The 22,096-nt window shown below is 41.5% G+C and overlaps 1 protein-coding gene across 1 annotated transcript in view; it reads left to right on the forward strand.

Moving 5' to 3' along the window:
• The first annotated feature begins 9,669 nt into the window (after positions 1-9,669).
• The window catches only part of FOXK2 (forkhead box K2), a 45,339-nt gene continuing 32,912 nt past the window's right edge, over positions 9,670-22,096 (forward strand). The window contains exon 1 of the mRNA XM_088065367.1: positions 9,670-10,029. Coding sequence (XP_087921493.1) covers positions 9,683-10,029 — 347 coding nt within the window. The 5' untranslated portion in view covers positions 9,670-9,682. The remainder of the gene's footprint in view (positions 10,030-22,096) is intronic.

A 22,096-nucleotide genomic window follows, 5' to 3' on the forward strand; every position in this document is an offset into this window, starting at 1 on the left:
AAAATTCTGTATTGGGAACTGGAAGAAGATTGGAAGAAAAAAATATTATTAGATACAAAAATGGATGTCCAGTGATCCTCTCTCCTTTTCTGCTTGCATCCATGCTAATCTTGGTTTATTCAGTTACAGCTGCTGTGATGATGTTTTTCTTCCCCTCTTGTGTACTAAAACCCTGCCTCTGCAATTACTGCAACTCTTTTATTGGGGAAAAATAGCCTTTCAGTCTTTTCTTAAAAAGAAAGAAAATTAATGGAGTGAGATTTTCAGCTGCATTTACATGTTTGGGTTTGTTTAAAGACCGAACAGAATCCCAGGTGTCTGATTTTCCAAAAAAGTTGATAAACTGAATGAAAAATGTTATCTGTGGAAGAAATTGAAGGCTGTTACTGGTATTAATTACAGAAAGCATGTTCTTACCTGTATCTGATTTTTTCTTTAATCAAAATGGAGCAGAAATCAAAGAATGAGAATGCATAAATTATGTGACATTACAGAAATACATTTTGTTGTACAAGGGCTATTGAAATAGGAGACTTGAAAAGCCTCTGAGGTAGTGGGCTACCAGTTGCTGTACTTGTGGTGTTGTCATATGGACACCAACTCAATTGATAATGCTGCCTTCAAAGTTTGGCCAACCTGAGAGGAGGCCAAAGCCCCCTGCTTGGAAATTAAGAAAGATACCTTTATATTGAGCAACATTTTTATCTTAAAAGCTGCAGAAAGTAAAACACAGAAAAAGGTCAGGCAGCAAGACCATCACTGGCCCCAAACTTGCAAATAAAATCATTTCTGGAGAGCTCTGAACCAGTATATGACAAGAAGTGCATTGAATGATGTGTCACAGGTCAGTTTGTAGAATTGTGCTTACATCAATAATCAATTAGATTCCTGCAAATAACTTCTTGCTATGTGTTTTCTGGGGAGAAAAACACAGCCTTATTAGGTAAAATAAAGGCAATTTGAGTGAAAAGTGCCATTAGGGATGTGATGAGGGAAAATACAAATAGTCCCTTGAAACTGATTAGAAGAAAGTTAAAAATTCATTAGAATCCTGGAGCCTGCCAACACACTAATTAATTAAGTTGTTGAGTTGCTGAGCTTCTCAAGTCATCCCCTGCCCTGACCAGCCCCAGGGCAGTAACAGCAGTCTGCAGGGCAGGGCTTGTGTAGCTGCTCTATTTACAGACAGGTTCTAAATTTAATAGAGGTTTACAAATATATTTTGGGTTAGAAACTTTAATGGTGATGTGTGAAAGTTGACTGATTTTATGTTTGTGTCCTTGGGAGAAAGGGCAATGTGTATGTGAGCTGCAACCTACTAATATTTCAACTCTATTTTAAACTCTCAGTTTCTGTTTTTGTTTATGTCTAAGAAACCTGTTAGAAAGTGGCTGGATTTTATCTGTAAAGCTTTTTCACTTGGCAAGTTTCAGGTGGCATGAACAGCTGAATAAGTAAAAAAAGTCCTGTAGTCCCATAGCTGATGCTGTTTAATATGCTTTGCTGAGTACTGGATGCATGTTGCTGTTTTTCTCTAATGCTGCAATCCATCCTCAGAAAAACTTCAAATGCATTTTAAAATTTTAATTTATTATGGTCTATATATTTATCACACATATAGAAATGCTTCTCTTCATGTTAGCTTTCCATGATTTCTACTGAGCAAACTTTGCTCTTCTGTTGTTTTGTTTTTTTTTTTTTCTTAGCCATATGTTAAGGGGAAGTTTAGGTCAGACAGTAGAAAAAGATTCTTCCCACAGAGGTTGGGAGGCTGTTGGGTATTGCCCAGGCTCCCCAGGTAATGGACACAGCCCCAAGGCTCCCAGAGCTCCAGGGGAGCTGGGAAATGCTCTCGAGGATGGACAGGGTAGGATTGTTGGGGTGTCTGGGCAGGGCCAGAAGCTGGGCTTTGATGATCTCTGTGGGTTTCTTCCAGCCCAGGGTATTTTATTTCCTTGTCCCAGCTTTGCACCTCACTCAGTGATTTAATAACAGGCAATGAAGAGCTGTGTATTGCTGACTGTAGAAACTGTAAATATTGCAGACAAATAGTTCCACATTCCTCTTGTGTTCAGTTCTGTCACTATCCAAGCAGGCAGCTCCCATGCAGCAGGGATGCCCCATAGAATGCACTGGAATGGAGGGCACTTGGGAACACTGGTGGGAATCTCTGGATCCTCATCATGAGGTGGGTTGTTTATTTGGAGGTTGGAATACAGTTAATGGCATCATTCCTTTTCTGAGACTGAAATGAAAATAAAATATCAAATTAACCCCAGGCTAATTCAATTAACAAAATAAATTGAGGTGGATGAGATGGGCTTTGAAGAACCCAAGTCTTCAGCAGAGAGATTTATTTCTCTGCTGAACATCTGTCAGTAATTACTGTCTGAGCATCGGTAGCTTCTGGTCACAGACTCTCTGCTGGCTGTTCCTAACACAACCCCATGGTGGCCTTTGACTGATGAGACTGAGCTTCATTTCTCTGCTCCTGATGAGGTGTTATAATTCCTGTGTGGTAGTATTCTGAATATCTGCTGAAGGGAACTTTTCCTCATGTGTGGTTCTGTTTTCCCCAAGGGACTCACCTTTACAGTGCTTATTACACATCACCCAGGTAAACATGTAGAAGTAAGTGACATCTTTCTGTCTCAATATTCTATATGTGCAGTAGATATAAATTGCTTTTCATTGATTTTTTTTTTCTTTTCTCCCTGTGTCAAAAAGACTTTAGTATTGATATTTGGGCTTTTTTTTTTTTTTTAAGGTAGTCTCAGACCTGTCTGTGCTGTCCATTTTGTATTGCAAGGCATGCTAGCATGAGTCTGAATCTTGAAATTATTTCTGTCTCTTCTGTCAGAAATGTTTGTATTCTCCCCTTGCCCTTCTGGAGGTTGCTTGAACACCTTGTGATTTGCACAGGACTCAAACAGAATCTGTCCAGCACAACATCTGTTTGGTTGTTTTTCCTAAATAATTTTAGACAGCTATTCGTTGTTCAAGTGTTCTCCTTCTAGAAAGAAGTCAATAGTGTGACTTCCTCTCTCTCTTTTATCAGAACTTTAATGCTTTATGTTTTAAAGATTAGGTGTAAACGTAAGGAAGTTTCATAGAAAAAGCAATTAAATATGACAACCATTCTGAGTATTTTGAGATTTAACAGGAAAATGAGAAAACCTCGTGGGCCAAACCTGAGACTGAATGTACTTCAGTATCTTGTTTTGTCTTCATGAAAGACATTGTCAAGCAGCTCCATCTTATGTCAGTGTTACAAGTGTAGCTGTGCAAGACTGGTTCTTGGTAGATTTTGGCATAAACAGAGAACAGAGGTTGGTTCTTGTGTTGGAGGATTCCTAACAGGGATGGAAAATGTCCTATTTTAAGTTGTTCAGGCTTTGGCTACACATTAAAAATACCAGTGCTAAATACTTTATATGGATGTGAAAGCAGGGCTGCTGTCATCATATTCCTTATAGGATCTTCCTTTGTGTGCTTTGAATTCAGACAGTTTCCTTATAGGCATCTTACATTATCTGTTTATGGAACATGAGGTTGTTCTCACAGTGCTTTTGCCTTATTACATGATTTCAATAACATTTGTCTCTAGTGAAAACAATTGCAATTTCTTAACCTTTGTGTAATAGTTTTTCATGCCTCAATATCTCAGTAACTCTCTTCTGAAGTTTGCTTTGTTCTGCAGTTATCCTGTTGGACAGAGTAAGAAATATTTCAAAGACAGACATAAAGAAAAACATGTCTTTACTTTTCACTGTTCCTTTCTTTTTGGCTTTTCTGTTGGCTGAAGAAAAGGCATTGATTTTAAAACAAACCCAAACTGATTTTGATAAAAGCTCTGTTTATCTCACCCTGAAAGGAAAAATTTCAATTAGAAGGCTCTACTGTGAAAAGAATATTTTAAAGCCTGTTCTTCTTACTGATTCTTGTTAGTTTACACTTACAACTTACTTAGGTTTTGATTTACCTTTGGTTATGTTTCATGTAGTTAATTCACATTTCTATAATCCCTCTCTGGTTTTGATTAGTGTAAATCATTTATTCAGTGTCCTACCCTGTCTTACAATCTCTACTTCTGACCTGCCTTTTTCTGCCAACCAAACTACAACTCCTAATCCTGTTTTTGTAGACCCACCCTGTATCTGCCAGGTGTCAGCTGCAGTCACCTCCTTCAGATGCCTGAAACATCTCTGCCAGATGAGCTGGACCTCAGCAACTCAGTCTGCTGCTTTTCTTTTTATTTTTTTGCAACACTTAGTTTGTTTATGATACCATATCATAAAGGTATGTGATGTCGTGGTGCTAAAAGGAGACTGCAAAGAAAGCAGCTGAAGATTAAGGAAGAATAAAAATGCAGCAGTGGAGAATAAACTCAGTGAGTCCTAGTGGGGCTGTTCCTCTAAAATCAAAGTGCCAGCCATTCTTATTTTTTTGTGGGAAATTACAGCATTTTATTCAAATACATACTGGGTATAAATAGAAAATATTCTGTGCAGACTGAGGTCTCAAGGAACTGAGGAGCCACAAAGATGCTTTTCACGTCAAAGTCACAGGACTGACCTGTTCTGACAGCAGAAATAGGAAAGGTGTCACTTTGGTCTCAGGTGTGTTTTGACAGGGGCTACTAAGTGTTTACTTCAAACAGAGTTGCTGTACATTCCTTGATCCAGCAAAGAGATAGGATAGACACTCCATGACAGAAAAAAGACAAAAGAACTTGGAGAAAACTCTTACAGTAGAATTGTGGCTCATAGCTGATTGCAGTTACTAATGATCAACATTAAATCCAGTGAGTGCTGCACTGATGAGATCTGGTCCTGATTATGCTTCAGGACTTCATTGTGTAGAACTCTTGGTTAGAAAAGGGTAACAAAACTTCAATGCTTTTGAATCATCAGGTCCAATTTTAAACATAAAATAGAAGCCTGAAGATTAATTAACTAATTCTTTGGCAAAGGTCTGGGTCATGCAAGGCTGGATTGCAAAGCAAGGGGGGGGGTTGCATTTCCAGTTAACAGACGCTGCTACTGCAGCTTCTAAAAATCATTTTGTGGTTGGGGTGTAGAGTTCCTTTCTGAGTGATTACCTGGGAGAGTGGAACACATGCTCTCTGTTCAAGGCATTTGAGTTTTCATTGTCGTAACTACATGGAGGATTTGGGGCTGTGGCTTTATCATTTGGTCACTCACAAAGTTACTCTGTACCAGCATGGCTGAGTCTCCTCAAGCTGCTTGAGGTCAGTTATGTAATTGCTCTTTGCAGATAAGAATTAATTAGTCTGATTATTTTTCATAGCTTTTGGATGGGTTCCCCACCTGGAGAGGAGCAATTCCTTTGTGTCAGTGATTGATTGCTGAGGCAGAAGCTTTCTGCCTTGCACTTTTAAGAAATGCTGACTGGTTCTTTGGGTCATGTTAGGAAGCAGGCAGCCTGTGGTTAGAATGCAAAGGATAATAAAGCAGTTCTATAAATGAGCTGGCCAGCCCAGCTGCTGGGGGGCTTTGGCTTGTGCACTGCTCATTTCCCTCCTCTCTGAGGTAAATAGCATGTTAACAAATGACAGGTCAGGTAGCTGTGTTTGCCCTCCTCCTGCAAAAAAATGCATTCTTCTTTTTCTAGGTTTTTTAAGAGTATTGCATTTCACAGCTTTATTACTTAAAGAGGTGTGAAAGTCATCCATAAAGGAAAAAATGCTAACATTTGAGATACAGCTGTTTATTTTCTCCTGTTATTATTAAAGTCACTTCAGGAACTGTCTGGGTGTATCTGGGGAGCTTCCCACCATCCCAACCATTTGCTGTTTTCAATAATTTGCAGTAATTACACAGTGCTTTTTTAACACTTTCCCCTTGACCAAAATGCATTTGTGAGAAAGTGAGTAAATCACAGCATGAGTCCTGCTAAGTTTTACAGGTTGTTAAATTTAAGCACGTGAAGAGCTCCAGGACAGTTATTGGGATTACTCAAAAATGTGGCTGTGGGTTTGAGGCTGTGTTGGAGGAAGCTGTTACTGCTTACAAGGGGCTTCTCACTTAGGGAAAGGAAAAAATGTGTTTGTCAGGTGCAGGGATATGAATGTGGGAAATCTTCATTCATTTGTGCAGGGTCTGGTATTTGAAGGGCTTATTTTGTTACATCACACATGAATGTTACCGAGGTGGTTCTGACAGTTAACTTCGTAGGATTTTGTTTAATAAAAATCAAATCTCACTAGAAGCCTGGGGCACTTGCTGTAATAAAAAGATTATGGGTAGCTCCTGATAGCTTTTAAAAGCTGTTTAATTGCTGGTTGTGTCAAAGTAAGCAATTAAGGTCACTTAATCTACTTGATTATTCATCATATTCCTCTAGTAGTACTTTGTGCTTGGGTTCTGTGAAAATGTGCATCTTGAGAAGCTGCTGCACTCATTCATAGCCCTCAGTACAGGCACATATAATAAGAAAACCCAAGAAAAGAAACTTCATTCTCTGGCAACAACAATCTATGGCAGCTGTAAATTAATACTCTTGTGTTGTTACAGTGTGAGCTTCAAGGAAAAAATGAAAAAGTCTAAAAATGTGTAGTCATTTAAAGGCAGGTTGGTCACATAAAACAGTATTAATGGATTAGCTCTTAGCTGGTACTTACACATTTCTGTTAAACTCAGGCCAGATTGTTTTAAGATTAGATGATACAGGTTCTTCATTCCTGTGATGTAGTCAGATACTGCTGCATAATATGATGGGGACTGGATAACACTGGGCTACTTGTCATGAAGTAGAAAAATGTAAGAAGTGCTTTGAGAACTTTTTTAGTGACAGTGGCCATTGGAGAAGTTTAATCATCGTTGGGATGATTAAATTTTGATCAGTAGCTTCATTCTATCCTGAATAGTTAAAGTGGATGTAAGGCAGGCAGAGAAAAAGGCCTTTTGCTTTCAGTCAGCTGGCAGGGGAAAAAAAGGTGTGAAAGAGGATGTATCTGCAGTGCAGCTCTGACATCAGGGCCAGGTTTTGTTCAGCTAGTGGATCTTTGGGGAACTCAGACACCCAGAGCAGCACTGGAGAATGATCTGTGTGAGCTGTTCCCCACATGTACCTGATTCCTGCTCTGTGCAGCATGGACCAGACCTGCACATGGGCAGGTCGGGGTGACCTGTACCTGTGCTGTTGTGATCACAAAGAAAGTGACTAAATCTGCTCCAATTTAGAAAAACGTGGCCACAAAGATCTCAGCTGTCCTTTTGAAACGAATGGAGGTTCTGACAATGGGGTCTGATGTTTGCTCTGCAGTGCTGCAAAAGCAAACAGCCCTTCTACCGGTGTTCAGTTCCTTTACACAGAACAACTTAGTGATGGTGGGACCCTTAGAAGGAGATTTCAGTGCAGACAGACTGCAAAACTTCAGCATTCCAGGTCAATTGCTGTGTTCTCTGTGCTGTTCTGTATGAACAGGACAGAATTTATATCAGCTTTGTGAATTCAGTACTGCTTGTTATTAATGAATTAATACAAATTAAGAAAGCTGTGATTCACATGACGGAAAACGGTGAAGTAGCAGCAGTGCCTTTAACTTCTGCAAACTGAGCAACCATCAGGGTGCTGAAAAGTGCTGCTGGCCCGATGGAAATTCAGCTGCTGCTCTCCCATTCTGCTGGTTTTCTCCCCCTGCAGGTGTGGGGTGTGTCAGGAGATGGCAGTCCATGGGGCAGTTCCAGCCAGCAGACCCTCAGGATCCCAAACCGATTGTTAGCAAAGCAGGCACAACATTTCTGTAGCCAGCAGAGCCAAGGCATAAAAACAAGCTGAGAATCAGGGAGTCATAACTGGCTCTCTGATGCTCCACATTTTCTGTGCCAAACATATGTTGGTATAGAAGAGTCTGATTCTAAATACCAAAGTGTGGGCAAGATTTAACTAAAGTTTTCTTTAAAAGAAACCAAAGCTCTAAACTGTTGCTATATTTTACTGCATCTGCTGTGCGTATGAGATTGTATAAATGGACTGAACCAGTATGGAATTACGTTGTAGCTGCCTATGAGAAGTGCTGATACAATCCTCATGATAAAAGTAAGGTTTGCTGTCACTTTGCAGGCAGGAGCTACCATGTTCTTTTCCTAAGCATTCACAAAATAGTTCTACAGTTGAAGATCTGTTGACTCAAATGTGCAAACCCAAAAGTTTCAATTTCAACTTTACTGCTGGATGTTTGTTAGCAGGCTGTTTTTTGTCTGAAGTGTAAAAATGTTTAATGTCTTACGAATTCACAGAATTGGTTTGGGTTGGAAGGGACCTAAAGTGCATCACATTCCCACCCCCTGCCATGGGCAGGAGCACCTTCCACCAAATCCGGCTGCTCCAAGCCTCATCCAACCTGGCCTTGAATACATCCAGGGATGGGGCAGCCACAGCTTCTCTGGACAGTTATTTTTATTAATAAAAAATAGTAAGCTTCAGTACTGTAAAAAACCCAAACAACACAACCCTCTTCTCAACAAACCGTGGTGACGTTATGGTGACATGTTTGCAGTAGCTGTGCTGGTAAATAGGCACGAATGCATTTTAGCACCCTCTTTGCAGTTTATAGCCAAAAGTGTTAAATAGTTTACTTTTCAGTTTTGACAGCGCCTGCTCCTGTAACAATGAGTGTTTGAATCAGGTAACACTTTCATTGAAGATGCTGCGTTTGACGAACTGTGTACAATTAATGCCATTTTTGGTAGCCTGTGACATCTTCAAGTGGAAGTTGGCTGTGGGTTCTCAGTGTTTCCATGCTGGTACCTGTGCCGTTCGCTCCTGTGTGCCGTGTCCTCGGAGCAGCGGCACTCAGCGCTCGGTGTCTGGGTGTTCGTGTCAGGTCACTCGCTCGCTCCTTGTGCCCTAGTTCCTCTGAGAAAACTGGGGCTGAGCCGAGGTGTGTGCACAAATGCAGCCTGCCTTACCTGCAACTTGTACATTTTCCATGGGTGTTACAAAACTCTGACAAGGCGGAGTTACCTTTAGGTTTAAAATGACCCTCAAAAAGGTGTCAGATATGTATGAGGCATCAAACTCACAGCTTTACTTTTATTTGTTAATAATACGGTATTTTGAGGCTAAATTTGAGCAGTTACCCGGCACTATCCTAGTGGTTCTTGCTCACCCTCTAGCACAATTTGTCTCCTTGCATTTATTCCATTCTCGATTCTTCCCCCTCTCCCCCCGAGGCCGGTGCCGTTCCTGAGGGCGCTGCTGGCGGGCGGCAGGTGCGGGGCCCTGGTCCCCGCCGGAGGCTGCAGGTGCCCGAGAGGGAGGGAAGGGAGTGCGGGGACCCGTGGCCGGCAGGGGCGGCCGTCCCAGAGCCGGCTCCGTCCCTCCGCTCCCCTCCCCTCCCTTCCTTCGCTGCCGGCGGGCGGGAGGTGCTGCCCGGGCAGCTCCGCCCCGCTCCCCGCGCGCGGCTCCGCTCCGCGTTTTCCGGGCCGCGCCCCTGCGCTCGTGCGCCGACACTCGGACGTGCGGGGCCGGCGCCGCTCGCCATTGGCCGCGCCGCCGTAGCCCCATGGGCGTGCGGGCCGCGCATTGGCCGCGCGCGCTGTCAATCAGCGCGTGGCTGCGTCAGGGCCGGGTGCGCGGCCCCGTTCCCTGCTGTGTGCGGGGCCGGCGCGGGGCCGGTGCGGGCGGGGCCGCGCCTCGCTCGTCCCTCGCTAAGATGGCGGCGGCGGCGGCGGCGGCGGCGGCCGTGGCGCGGCTCGAGGGCCGGGAGTTCGAGTACCTCATGAAGAAGCGCTCGGTGACCATCGGCCGCAACTCGTCGCAGGGCTCGGTGGACGTGAGCATGGGCCACTCCAGCTTCATCTCCCGCCGCCACCTCGAGATCTTCACCGCCGCGCCCCCGCCGCCGCCGGCCGGCGCGGACGGGCCGCCGCCCCCGCCGCAGGGAGACCCCTCGGGCGGAGCGGGGGGCGACTTCTACCTGCGCTGCCTCGGCAAGACCGGCGTTTTCGTGGACGGCGTGTTCCAGCGGCGCGGGGCGCCGCCGCTGCAGCTGCCGCGAGTGTGAGTACGCGGGGCCGGCGCCCCGGGGCCCGCCGGAGGCCGCGGGTGCACATGGCGTGTGACAGGCGAGAGCGGCCCCGTCCTGCCCGCGCCTCCGCCGGCACCGCCCGGCACCGCCGCCGTGCCCTCCGCCGTGTCCTTCCCCCGCGCGGAGCGCCCGGTGCGGGCTGGAGCGGCCCCGGCGCTGTTGAACGGAACGGGGTGCACCCCGAGTCCTGTTTGCGGGTGTCAGAGGAAGCCAGCTGGGCTGTTCTGCCCGGGTTTGGGCTGTCGGGGTTGAGGATCAGCGCTGGGGGAATCCTGTAGCCCCCTCGGTTCTTTGGCAGAACCGGGGGGGTTGTTCTCTCTCGGTGCTTTGGGGGTTGTTCTGGTTTTGTTGGTAGTTTCTGCTCTTTTGCCTAATTTTAACGTTTATTCTTATGGGTAAAATGAATCATCCACGTGAAATGCTTCTGCTGGCCTTAGCGTTTTAAAATGTTTTTGTTACGTGACAACAAATGTATTAAGAGGTTTTAAACGGTAATACATTCCTTTGCCATTACCAAACATTAACTGTCTGTGCAAAATGATTTTCTAGGGCAATACGTGAGACTTGCCCACGACATTTAAGGATGTGTTGAACTGTAAATAAGTGATCTGTGCTCTGAGGAGTCACATGTAGGAAAAGTGAAAGTGTTTTGGTTTAGTGTATTTTAGCTGCCTTGACTAAGAAATACCTAAAACGTTACGAATGCTGAACCTTTATAAAGCATATGCTATCAGTGACACAGCCTTAATGCCCTACAAGCTTTAAAACTGTTTTTAGGACATTGATGGTGTATATTTTCTGCTGTGTTGGCCTAATGCTAGTTTTCTCACCTGGTTTCTCTGTGAAAATCAAATTGTCTTACCTTGCTGCTTTCTAGGAAATGCTCATTCTTAAGGGCTTTAACAGTGCCAGTGTGTAATCCTGAATATAGGAGGACTTGTTTGACCTTTAACTGTCACTTCTATTTTTGCTTTCTGCTTTTAATATTAATAGTTATTTGGCATGTGGTTAATCTGTCTTTTAATGTAACACATTTATTAAATATAGATCAAATACTTTTCTCTTTGTAAGCACTGTGGTATAATATACTATTTGTAAGCACAATTGTGCACGGTCTGTGTTGATTTCAAACAGTCTAGAATTAGTTGGAGTAATTGAGTCAGTAACGTTTTGTTCAATGCTTAAGACCTGAGGAAAAACAAAGTACTTCTTCTTCATGCTGTCCACTGATTTTTAATTTATTCTAGTTCTTTCCATCAATGTCTCTTTTCAAGTGGAAAGAAGATTGAGAAGGATTTTTTTGTCTCACTTTTTAATTGAATAATGTTGAGAAGTTGTGTGTAGTTAAAATTTCTTCACAAGTGAACGTGGGTGGTGGTGCAGGAACTGGCATTTGCGGTGTTCAGAGGTGACACCATTCCTTGGGCTGTGCACACACAGCCCTGAGTTTGCAGAGCTGTGAGCTGGTGGAAGTTATCTCCTGGTTGCAAATTGTAGCTGTAGCTAGGAAATAGCAGGTGCCCCTGGCCAGGAGCTGGAGCCACGATGTAGAGGGGTGAGCATCACCTTGAAGGGCAGGAAGAGCTTACAGCCCCAGAGTTACACTGGTGATTAAGTGCAAATGCTACTGTGTTGCTATTAAAAAAATAAGCCTGTTTCTAAAACACAAGTTTTACTGGGGATGAATGGGGAAATAGTAGTTTCATTATTTGCAAAGTTGTTTTTTTTTGAACAGTAGTCTTCAGGCAAGAAGTCACAGTACTTCAAAGTACTGTCTGCTCCTAGCATGTCCTTACTGTCACTTGCTGATGACTAATATTGTTTGTAGTCCTGTTCTTGAGTTTTGTTGTAGATTTAACTGGTCATACTGAAGGTGGTCTCCTGGGTTTTAAGAGTCAAACTTACTTCAGTATAATGTAAACATTAATTAATGGTTGAAGTATGATGGGAAAGAAAGTAGTTTTAATGTGAGCTCAAGATTGATGATTGCCAGCCTCCAGCTCAAGTAATCACCAGATCTATTTTTGTTGTTGTTTAATCCTTCTCTGTTGCCAGTAATAAATATGCTTTGCCTATGACTACACAATCATCGGAAATTTTAATAGCAGGTGAAGTTTAAAAAATTTAGGGTGGCCTGTTCCTTCTGTTTGTTTTTAAGTGATCCTGGAAACCAAGAATGGAGGGTCCATCTCTGTTTTGTCTGTTTAATAGTGATTTACAAATGTGCCAAGTACAGTACCCTTACGGACTTGAAATGTCTTATTTGCTTGTCACTAAAAATTGTATGTAGTTACAGTGTCCTTGGCCTTTTATGTTTCAGCACAATGTTTAAATCTGACTGCATTAATAATGTTACTAAATTCCTTGTTTTCGGAGGGAAAACCCAGAAATGCACCTTGCAAAACACATTTTAAACATCTGGGGAAATTAAATTATTAATGTTAGAGTATACACTTACCTGTAATAAAGGCATCTTTTTTCTACAGATAGAAATGTCATGAAACATGGAATTACTGTGCATTAAGATAAGTGTTCTGGTTGCTATTTTTAATGATTCCCTGGAAGCCTCACTGGCAATTCAAATGTTGAAGTTATCAAGCAGGAGGTAATAGCAGTGGGAAGTGTGTTTTTGTTTTTGCAGTTCTTGACAGACTCCCATCCCTACTTGTGTATGTACAAACCAGCTGTCGTCTTGTGAGATGAATCAAGTGGGGGTGGGGAGAAAAGAGCCATTTTTGAGTGTGTCCAGCAAGGAGCTCTCCTGTCAATGTCATGGCACACGTGGGATGAAAGAGGTTTCAGAGGCTCCTGCTCAAGACACCCAGATCAAAGCAGTGCAATTATTCTTCTACAACTACCTTTGAGATGCGCAGACTGTTCCTCTCCGGTTCGTAAAGTTCATGTTTTTTAATTGGTTTTATTTGCTGCTTGTGGAATTTCCCCTGTCTTCAGTGAAAGCATTGATTGGATATATTGCTAGGTAAATCATAACATCAATATTTGCTTTTGAGGTACTTGGCTGGAAAAATACCTTTTGTGCTGGGCAGAGCAGCGGTTGTTGCCGGAGCTGTTGTGTACAGCTTTTGGAGAGGCAGGATTCCAGACAGATGTAACTGATACAGCTGGAAAAACAGACAGACTTCTGGGTACAACCCTGCTCTGAAGGAGTGCTTTTGTTTTGTTTTGATTTTTGGGTTTCTTGGATGTGCTTTGTGTATTGGCCTTTGAATTCACAGAATTCCGGACATGTTGGACTTCACTGTTCTGAGGCAGTCTTATTCATTTTGACAAACCCACGAATTTTGTATTTTAGTCATTACTTTCAGTTTTGCTTTTGTGGAAGTAATTTGTGGTTCATAAACAAGATACCATGAACATAGGAACAGCATTTTTAAGTCAGATAAGAGATGCATTTAGTCCATGATGTGCCTTCAGGAGTGGTCAGTAGCAGATACCCAGGAAGGAGCATAAAAATGGATTATACAAATGGTTGTGTTTCCCTTCGCATTTCTTTTGGATCTAAAGTCAGAGATCAATTCTTTCTGAGTTAAAGCAATTTACTGTTTGCATTTTTTTTCTCTCTTTTTTCTTAGTAGTTGAGTTTGGGTAAACCTCTTCTATCCACAGTGTCTTGGGTAGTGAATTCTGCAATGTAATTGGAGTCCATGTTGGGAAAAATACCTCTTTTTGCTGAGTTTTTGGAACTTGATGCCTGGTAATTTAATTTGATCTAACTAAAGCTCTTTTATAGTAAGAGACAGTAAATAACTCTCCCATTCTGTCATTCATTCTGCAGACTCTTTTACATTACTAAGTGTGGGCGCTTTTACAGTAAATGACATCAAGTACATTTTACTTTAACTTAACATTTACTGACTAATCCTAAATAAAGCCTCTGTAGCTGAAAACTAAAATTTAATTTGTTTATATTCTGCTTTTCCTCCTGCTAATACAGAGGGCTGAACCAATAGTTTTAGCTTGGTCTTGTAGTCTGGAGCTACAAGCTGGGATTATTGCTGCCTTTAAGCAGTAGAAGTTCTGCTGATGAAAGCTGGTTGATTCTGAACAAGGATCAAGTATGTATATTCCCTGAGTCAGTTATTTAGAAAAGTTTATTGTGTTCAGTGTTACCTGCCCAGGAAACAGATTATAAAGAGCCTCAAATGTATCAATGCACTTTTTTCTGTCATCTAATTGCAGTTACTTAAATTATGTTCAAAGTTGTGATGTCTGTGTGGTTGGGGCTGTGACTGCACATGTGCTTCATGGAAATTTCTCACTGGAAACATCTGCGGTTTGGCTTAAGAGTGGAGGTGAAAGGATCATAACATTTTCTTGGGTAGTGTTCTGTGGTAGCTAAGGAAGAACTTTCATTGCTTGGGTTTGGGTTATGGTTTATGTTCTAAAGGTTTTCTTATGAATATAACTGTTAGATACGTAGAGCAATCAAACAAAACACATGCTGGAAGGAATTAGTGTTAATATATTCTTGCAGTCTATACTTACAGTGTGCTGTAAGTCCCTCAGGCTGTGTGGGCACCTGCTTTCTCCCTTCCTTGACACCACTTTAGACACAGACAGTGGCTTGTCAGGGCGACAGCTGCCTGCGAGTTCTGGAGACCTTGTGATTGCCTGGTGTTCAGAGGTGTGTTTTGGAGCTCCATACCATAACTCCTGTACAAAAACTATCAATTACAAATTACCTCAGAGCATAGAACTAAGGAACATTGGACTTGGCTGTGACTTGAGAGATTCAGACTCCAGAAACTTTTATTTACTGTCTCTGGCAGGTGCTGGTCCTGTGCCATAGTGACTAATAAGGTCAGGGGAGCTGTGTTTATAGGTGGGTTTTGGCTACTTTCAAGTAGGATTTGCAAATGTCAAGCTCGGTAGAAGCAGTGTTCTCACTTAAGCAGATCTGATTGAAAAGGAGCGTAGGAGGAAGGTAGAGCACATATGATTTGAAATGAAAATAGAGATGAGCGGGAAGTTTCTATAGTAATAATTTGTGTTACAGTTGTTTTTGTCATCTTTTTTTTTTATATTTGCCTCTCAATTACACACAGCTTCTGAGTGATTTTTTTTTTAATTAATACAGCAGTGTTGCAAATTGTCAGACACCAATCAGGTGATTGAGGTAAAGCTTAAACAGTTTATATTTGGATTAATTCATACTTGATATGCTTTTTTTGTTGGTATGACTGATATATATATGAAATGTCCTTACCCAGTTCTAGAATTCTACTGATCCTACAAGTGTTCTTACATCTGTAGTTAGTTGTAGGAGTAAGTACATCCTTTGTGTAGTTACATGAAATACTACAAACTGGAAAATCATCTTTATAGTTCTTTATAGTCTGTAAAGTTCCAGTTCTATGACAGAAGCAAGACTGGTGTTATTTTGGTTTAAAGGTCCAAAGTCAGTATCAAAACTGTCTGTTCCAAAAATATGCAGCTGAAAGAGTTTTGAGATTCTTACTTCAGTTATAATAATGAGGTAGGAGATATGCAAATTCAGTTATTCTTTGCATTGATTAAATCAAAATATCAAGGTGCTGTGTTTGAGTGGAAGGATACACTTAATCAATAGCAAAAGTAGTAAGTTAAATGAGCTAATAAAGAAAATAAGTTAGTCTTTCACCTTGGCTTTTCAAAATAAATGTGTATTATTAATTTGCTTATGATTAGGTAAGGGCACTGTCTTACAAATATTATTCCTTCATGAAGGGAGATGTGTTTTAGAGAATAATTCTGCTGTGGAGGTGTTCTTCTGCTGTTGGGTTTTTCCTTTTATTTTTTTGAGCATGTACAATTGTCTTGGACAAAGCAAAAGGTTTTTTACAGTCATACCTGAGCTGTTCAAAATAAGATTATGCTTCTCATTTGCTGTATTTTTCAGTAAACGCAGCAACTCTTCAAAACATCTCAAGTCCCATTAACTTATATAAAAATTATGTAAAATACAGGAAAAAATATCATTTCAGAGAAAACCATGTACTTGTCATGTGGTGTGAGGCCATGGCTTTTGCAGTTATAAGGAGTTTTCACAACAGTTCGCTAATAAGCTGCTGTCTGTGCTGGAATCCTGGGAAGGTGGTGGGTTTATCTGCTGCCTTGCTTGTTTTCATGATAAAAAGTTGATGTGTAGTGACATTTGTTTCCTGCGACTTCCTGCCTTTAAGGAGTTTTTTGACCTAGATAAAGCAGTCGGAGGGGAGGAACCATGTTTATTCTGCAGCTATTCCACATTGGATGGTATAGGAAATAAATGTTCCATTCTCCAGTTAAGATTCCCTCACTGCTGTTTTATCACTAAAGAGAGCGAGGCTTCAGTGAGTTACACTCAGTGAGCGCTTCCAGAGCTGCTGCAAATTTTTTGGCACATCATTTTTTATAGGACAAGAGAAGGTCTGTACATGGTTGGAGTCTGTTTCTTCACGTTTGTGTGCGTGATTCTGCTGCAGCCTCTGCACGTGCTGCTCTGTCCTCTTAGGTACTGCCAAGCAGAAGCTTGGACACAGCTTGGGCTCCGTGTGGTGCGAGGAAAATTTTCAGTATTCAGAATTTCAGAGTGTCTTAATGAATATTAATATGAACTCGGCACCTTTGTGTTTGTCCATGTACACCAAACAAAATGAAGACCATGAGGAGATTGGCAGGCAGTTCTGATCCAAACATTCCTGTTGATCTCAGCAAGGAAGCTCCTGTGGATAAGGATGTGCATGGAATTGAGAGTTTGGAGAGCCAGAGCCAGAGTCCTGTCATTATCAGAGTGTTATGAAGTGGAACAAAATTAGTATAAAGTTGACTGGAATTAATTTTAATTCAGTGCTGATTAAAGGCTTAACTTTCAGAATTACAGAAGGAAGCTCCAGCCAAAGCCTTGCTGAAAGCAGAAGTGACTTCAGTGTTGGATCGGACTTCTCAGCACCTTGTGCATTTGGATTCTCTGGGGATGGCAATAGCTATAACTATGTAAAGTGCTTCATGGAACTACAATCCCATATTGAAAAAAATGTCTGCATTCCCAACAGCAGAATTATGGAATACACTGGCTGGTTAGAATAATGTGCAGCTTTGTGCTAAATTGTGATAAGAAATACCTGATCACTACTGGATTTTGTGTGATGATCTGGAGTAAATGTAATTACTGATAAACATTTATGGTGTTGTAAACACTGTCCTCATAAATAATGAGGACCAAAAAATAGAATTAATCTATTAAAAAGACCCCAAAACTGTGTCATCTGGAAAAGCACACAGGGCAGAACTATAGGGCGGAAAACTGTTCTGAAAAGTAGCAGTAGAGTGAAATCCATGACTGCAGAGATGGTGAGAAGCCTGTTCTGAGATGATGTGTCAAGGCACTGATGTGATGACTGTGTGGAAATTGGGGAGTGGCAGCTGGTGCTGGAGCTTCACATTATTCTGGAATCAAATCTGTGTTAAAGAATCTTGCAAAACTGCAAGGATTTAAGTGGAGAAAAGAACTGAAGGCTGGAAGAAGTCCCAAAGAGTGGGGGACATAAGGGGTTCAGTATGTTTTATTCAAAAGCAGTGTGAGGTGGCTGGGTTGGTATGGGGCTGAATGAGAGTACTAAAGGCTCTCCAATAGATCACACTAAATTGTCAAGGTTTGAATTGAGCTATGTTGCAATAGTTTACTTTCAAGAATGATGGGATATCTATCTCAGCATCTTCCACTGATAAACAAAAAAGTCAGCCCTAGTGATGAGGTACAGAGCAGGTATGGCTGGGTGACATATCATGGCTTAGGGTTACCAGAGGTAAAATTGAAGATTCTTTACTTCCTCTGCAAGTCCTTTTAAATAAACTGTCGTGGGATTATAGCAAGAGACCATTTTATTATGTGTTTTAACAAAGAGTCAATATTTGTCTTGGTTTTAAATTAAAATAACTTCTAAAGTATCAAACATCCACTTGGGTATTTGTTTATTTACACTTGCCAGTAGTGTTCTCACACTGGTGTTGATGCTTTTGTTCACTTTGTCATACTTTTCATATTGGAGGACACTGTACTGTTTCAGAGATAATTTTTGTGTAATACGAAGTGATTCTGTGACAACTTTTGTTCTTCAAGTAAGTCTTAGATACAGCTCATGAGGCATAAGCCGCTTAATTCTTGGGTTGATAAGAAATCAGGTTAGTGTATAATGGAAAAGGTCTTTACACCTTGTAGTGAACTTAAATTCAAGTTTTTAAATCACTTAAATTAAGATTAAATGTGTGGTTCTGCTTCAGAAATGGTGGGGATGAATAAATGTCTTGATAGAAGTTAAGTGAAGGAGACATAGATTTTAAAATGAGTAAGGCTTAGAGAAGGGTGAATTTATTCACATTAAATTCTCTGTGGGGATAAGTTTAAATTTGAATCAGAGCAAACTGATTATTTAAGTAAGTAAAAATAATGGTAAATATGATAAATGCTCTCAGGCACACAGTGATTTTTGGGGTTGCTATGTGCCAGGTCAGGAGCTGGACTCTGATCTGTGTTGGCCCCTTCCAACTCAGGATATTCTGTGTCTGATTTTAGCATCATACCCCATAGAGATTGGAAATGGAAGAGGGGAATTCAGTTAATACATGGGAAAGATGAGGACATGGACTCAAGGTGTTTTGCTTTATAGTATGGGCAGGATATTCCAGGGTTTGTAGTTGTGTGAAGAGAAGTGAAAGGCTGTGCTGGGAGGCTTGAAGAAAGATGGAAGATTAAGATCATCTCAAGTTTGAGGGCTGAGGTGAGAAGCAATACAATTGTTATCCTTACAGAGAGTGTAAAGAGTCTCTGACTTGGATATTTAATTGGGGAAATGTGATTCAGAAGGCTCTGGGGTCTCACTTTTTGGGAGCAAGGGCTGTGCTTTGCTAATCTGAGCTAATGCAAGGTTTCACTGCTGCTGCAGTGGAGCACGGGAGGGAAGGTCCTGTTTTCTGCAGTGCTCCTGCCTGCAGGTTGGGCTGGCCTTGGAGCTCATCAGGTGTTCATATGCTGCTGCTCTCTGCTTTTTTTGCTATTTTTGGGTGCTTTGCTGTTTGAAGTGGCTGAGAGAGAGGTCTGGCAGACAGTGGAGTACATGGTGGGCCTGCACAGACTTTAGGCAGCTGTCAGCTGGCTGGAACTTGTGGGATTGTACATCAAGGAGTTGCAGTTATAAGAGCTGTTTATGCTATATGAAATAAAAATGGAAAGGAAGAGAAAGATTTAAAACAGTGTAGGACCAAAACTAATTTGTACTAAAAAAGTGCTTGCAATGTAATATAAAAATGTTTCAATCCTAAAAGTTCTTGTGACAGCATGCTTTTTGGTAAAGGGGTATGTTAAATTAAAAAAAAATAAATTAAAAAAGGTGAACCATAAGTAGACAGGATGCTGACATGACATGATGACTTTGGGTAATCTGTGCTTTCTGGCTCTCTATTTTTATCTCTCTGTAAATGTGAATAGACAGAGAAGACATGAAAGAAAAAGGGGTATGAGTTCCTTGGCTGTGGATAATCTCATATTAGAGGACAGAGTTAAAGTATGGTCTGCATTCCATATACTACATCAGCCTGGCTCCTGGCTAAATCCAGGCTTTTCTCCACAGACCACTATTCCAGTTGGTGCTATATTGTGCAGTAGTGGAGTTAAAAGCTCTAGGGAAAATTGAACATTAAGGATACAGTGGAGGTAACTAGTATTTTTTAGAATTTTATATGTAGTTTTTGTTTGTAGTGCGTGTGGGTCCCAAAAAAGCCCTTTTATTTCAGAAAGACTTCTGTATCTGTAAGGCAGGCAGGTGGGTCATTAGAGTTTGTGCAGCATTCTATGGACTGCCTGAAAGGAAAGCATTATATTGAAGATAATTGTAAAAACTTCACTGATTTCTACATGTCTTTCATTACAGGGGCTGCATTTATGGGTAGTGCTTTTTCAGGAAATACATAAATCTGCTGAAGTTGACAATGCAGGTAGATCACACGTGATTTGGATTTCCTGTGGTGTCTTTGGAGGGTCTCAGCTTGATTGTAGAAACATCTCAAACAAAGCTGTGATTTGCAGCTTTTGCTTCTTTATGCAGGACAGCAAATCCAGAGTGCCATCAAAGGGAAACGTGCTCATAGTAATTCAGTCCGTGGAGTTGATCCAGCCTTCCAAAACTACTTGGGTAGCAGGCTTGGAAGCAGCTGTGCATGGGCTTCCTGCTCTGATGGAACTGAGTGCTCACCTTCACTCTGAGCCTTCTTCCAGGGGGATGAGGTGCAGCATTTCAGGAAGGGCATCCCTTGCAGGAGGAGCAGATGATAGCAAATATCAGCCTTCATTTCTGTGCAGTGTTCGGTGGACTTGGATGTTGAGGTTAGTAGGAGTGAGTCACTTAAATGATCATCAATCAAAACCCTGTTTATCACTTCCACAGATGAAAGCAGTAAATAATGCATTAAGCAAGAGCCGTTCAAGGAAGTGAGTTGTTTTCTTTCCTTAGGTGTGTGATTGTCCTGGGTGTGGCTGGGTTAGGCTCACATAAGGTTCTAGAGGTGTTTCTGTCTGATCTGCCTGATATGGTCATCACTTGATACACTTATTTTGAAGAAACTAGCCACTAACTTGTGTGGTCTGACCCAGGAGGTTTTTTTATCAGGTAGAGGGGGTTGGTGGTTTGGTCCTCTCTGTCTTTTCATATTACTGAACATTTTTGCTTTTAGTAGCATTAGGGGCTGCAAGGCAAACACTGAGTTTGTGTTCAAATGCTATGAAAATCCTGCTTTGAAGAGTGTGCAATATATTCTGGAGTAACTTTATTAAAATTACTAGATTGGGTGGTAAGATTCTCGTAGAATGATGAAATGCATCCTCATGCAGCCCTACTCTCAGTGATACTGTCAAGATCCTGGCACCACTTTTGCAGCTGCATCGCTGAGTGGAAGAGCAAATGCAGCAGTTTGAGGTGGTTCCCCTCTGCTGGGAATGCAGGTTCTGAAATGAATGCAGGGCTCAGTTCTGAGTGTAGGGTGAGCTCTACAGTTTGTGGTTGGGTACAGAATTATTCATTCAGCTCTCTAGATATTGATAGAAATGCACAGACGTTTTGGAGCTGGAAACCACAGTGTTTCAGTTAAAATGTTCACGTGACAGGTGCATGTGGCAACACCGGAAAGAGATGCAATAGGTAAAAACCACAAGAGGAGTTCAGTTGTTTGTTTATCCTCTTAAATTGAAATTCAAGCCTTTGTTTATAAAACCTTTTCCTGGTATTGGTCTGCACATAAAGCTGAGAAATGCAACTAGTCTATGAATATTCATCCTTTCTGTAACAAAACTTCCTTAGAATTGAGATTCTGCCAGAATTCTGCTGGAACTTTTAAAAATATGCCATTTTCTTTATTTCTTCCTCTGTTTTCTTTTTTGGGATTTTTTGGTGGCCTAAAATGCTGTTATCTCATATAGTAATTTTTCCTTAACTGCATCATAGGATATAGGGAACATTACCTGAGATAGAAAAAATCGGCACTAATTGTTAAACCGTCACAAGGTAAAATTAAAAATCTCATTCACAGTTGGGAGGAGAACTCAGATGCTTCCACCTTTCTCTGTTTAAACAAACAAGTTAAATTCAAAGCAACTCCCGATGAAGGTTTTATGTTTCCTTCATGAATTTTGGCCTGTTGTGAATGGCTTTTGCTGTCTCCTGCAGTGCAGGCAGCCAGAGCACTCATCTGCCAGCACACCCTCGTACACAGATGTTGACTTTCCTGTCAGTAGTGAAATAGCCCTGCTTGTTTTATGGGGTGGTTATTCTGAGGTTGGAAGATTGTTGAGCCTGGAAGAGATCACTAACCCCAGCTTGCTACTTAGCTATAAATAAGTTTGGTCTGCTGTGGACTAGTAAGTACTCAAGATTCTTACGTGAGGTTATTCACTCTTATCTAGGGCTATCAGCAAACTGGGTGGTTTGAAGCCTTTAAAGAAAAGAAGCATGCAAGCCTTGCGAAAGAGTCGAGCATCTGAATATAAATAATTCAACCCTCAGCCAGAAG

The sequence above is a fragment of the Pseudopodoces humilis genome, chromosome 21 (genome assembly GCF_049639895.1).
Source record: "Pseudopodoces humilis isolate 2021_Gansu_Grassland_sample_001 chromosome 21, ASM4963989v1, whole genome shotgun sequence".
Lineage (NCBI taxonomy): Eukaryota > Metazoa > Chordata > Aves > Passeriformes > Paridae > Pseudopodoces > Pseudopodoces humilis.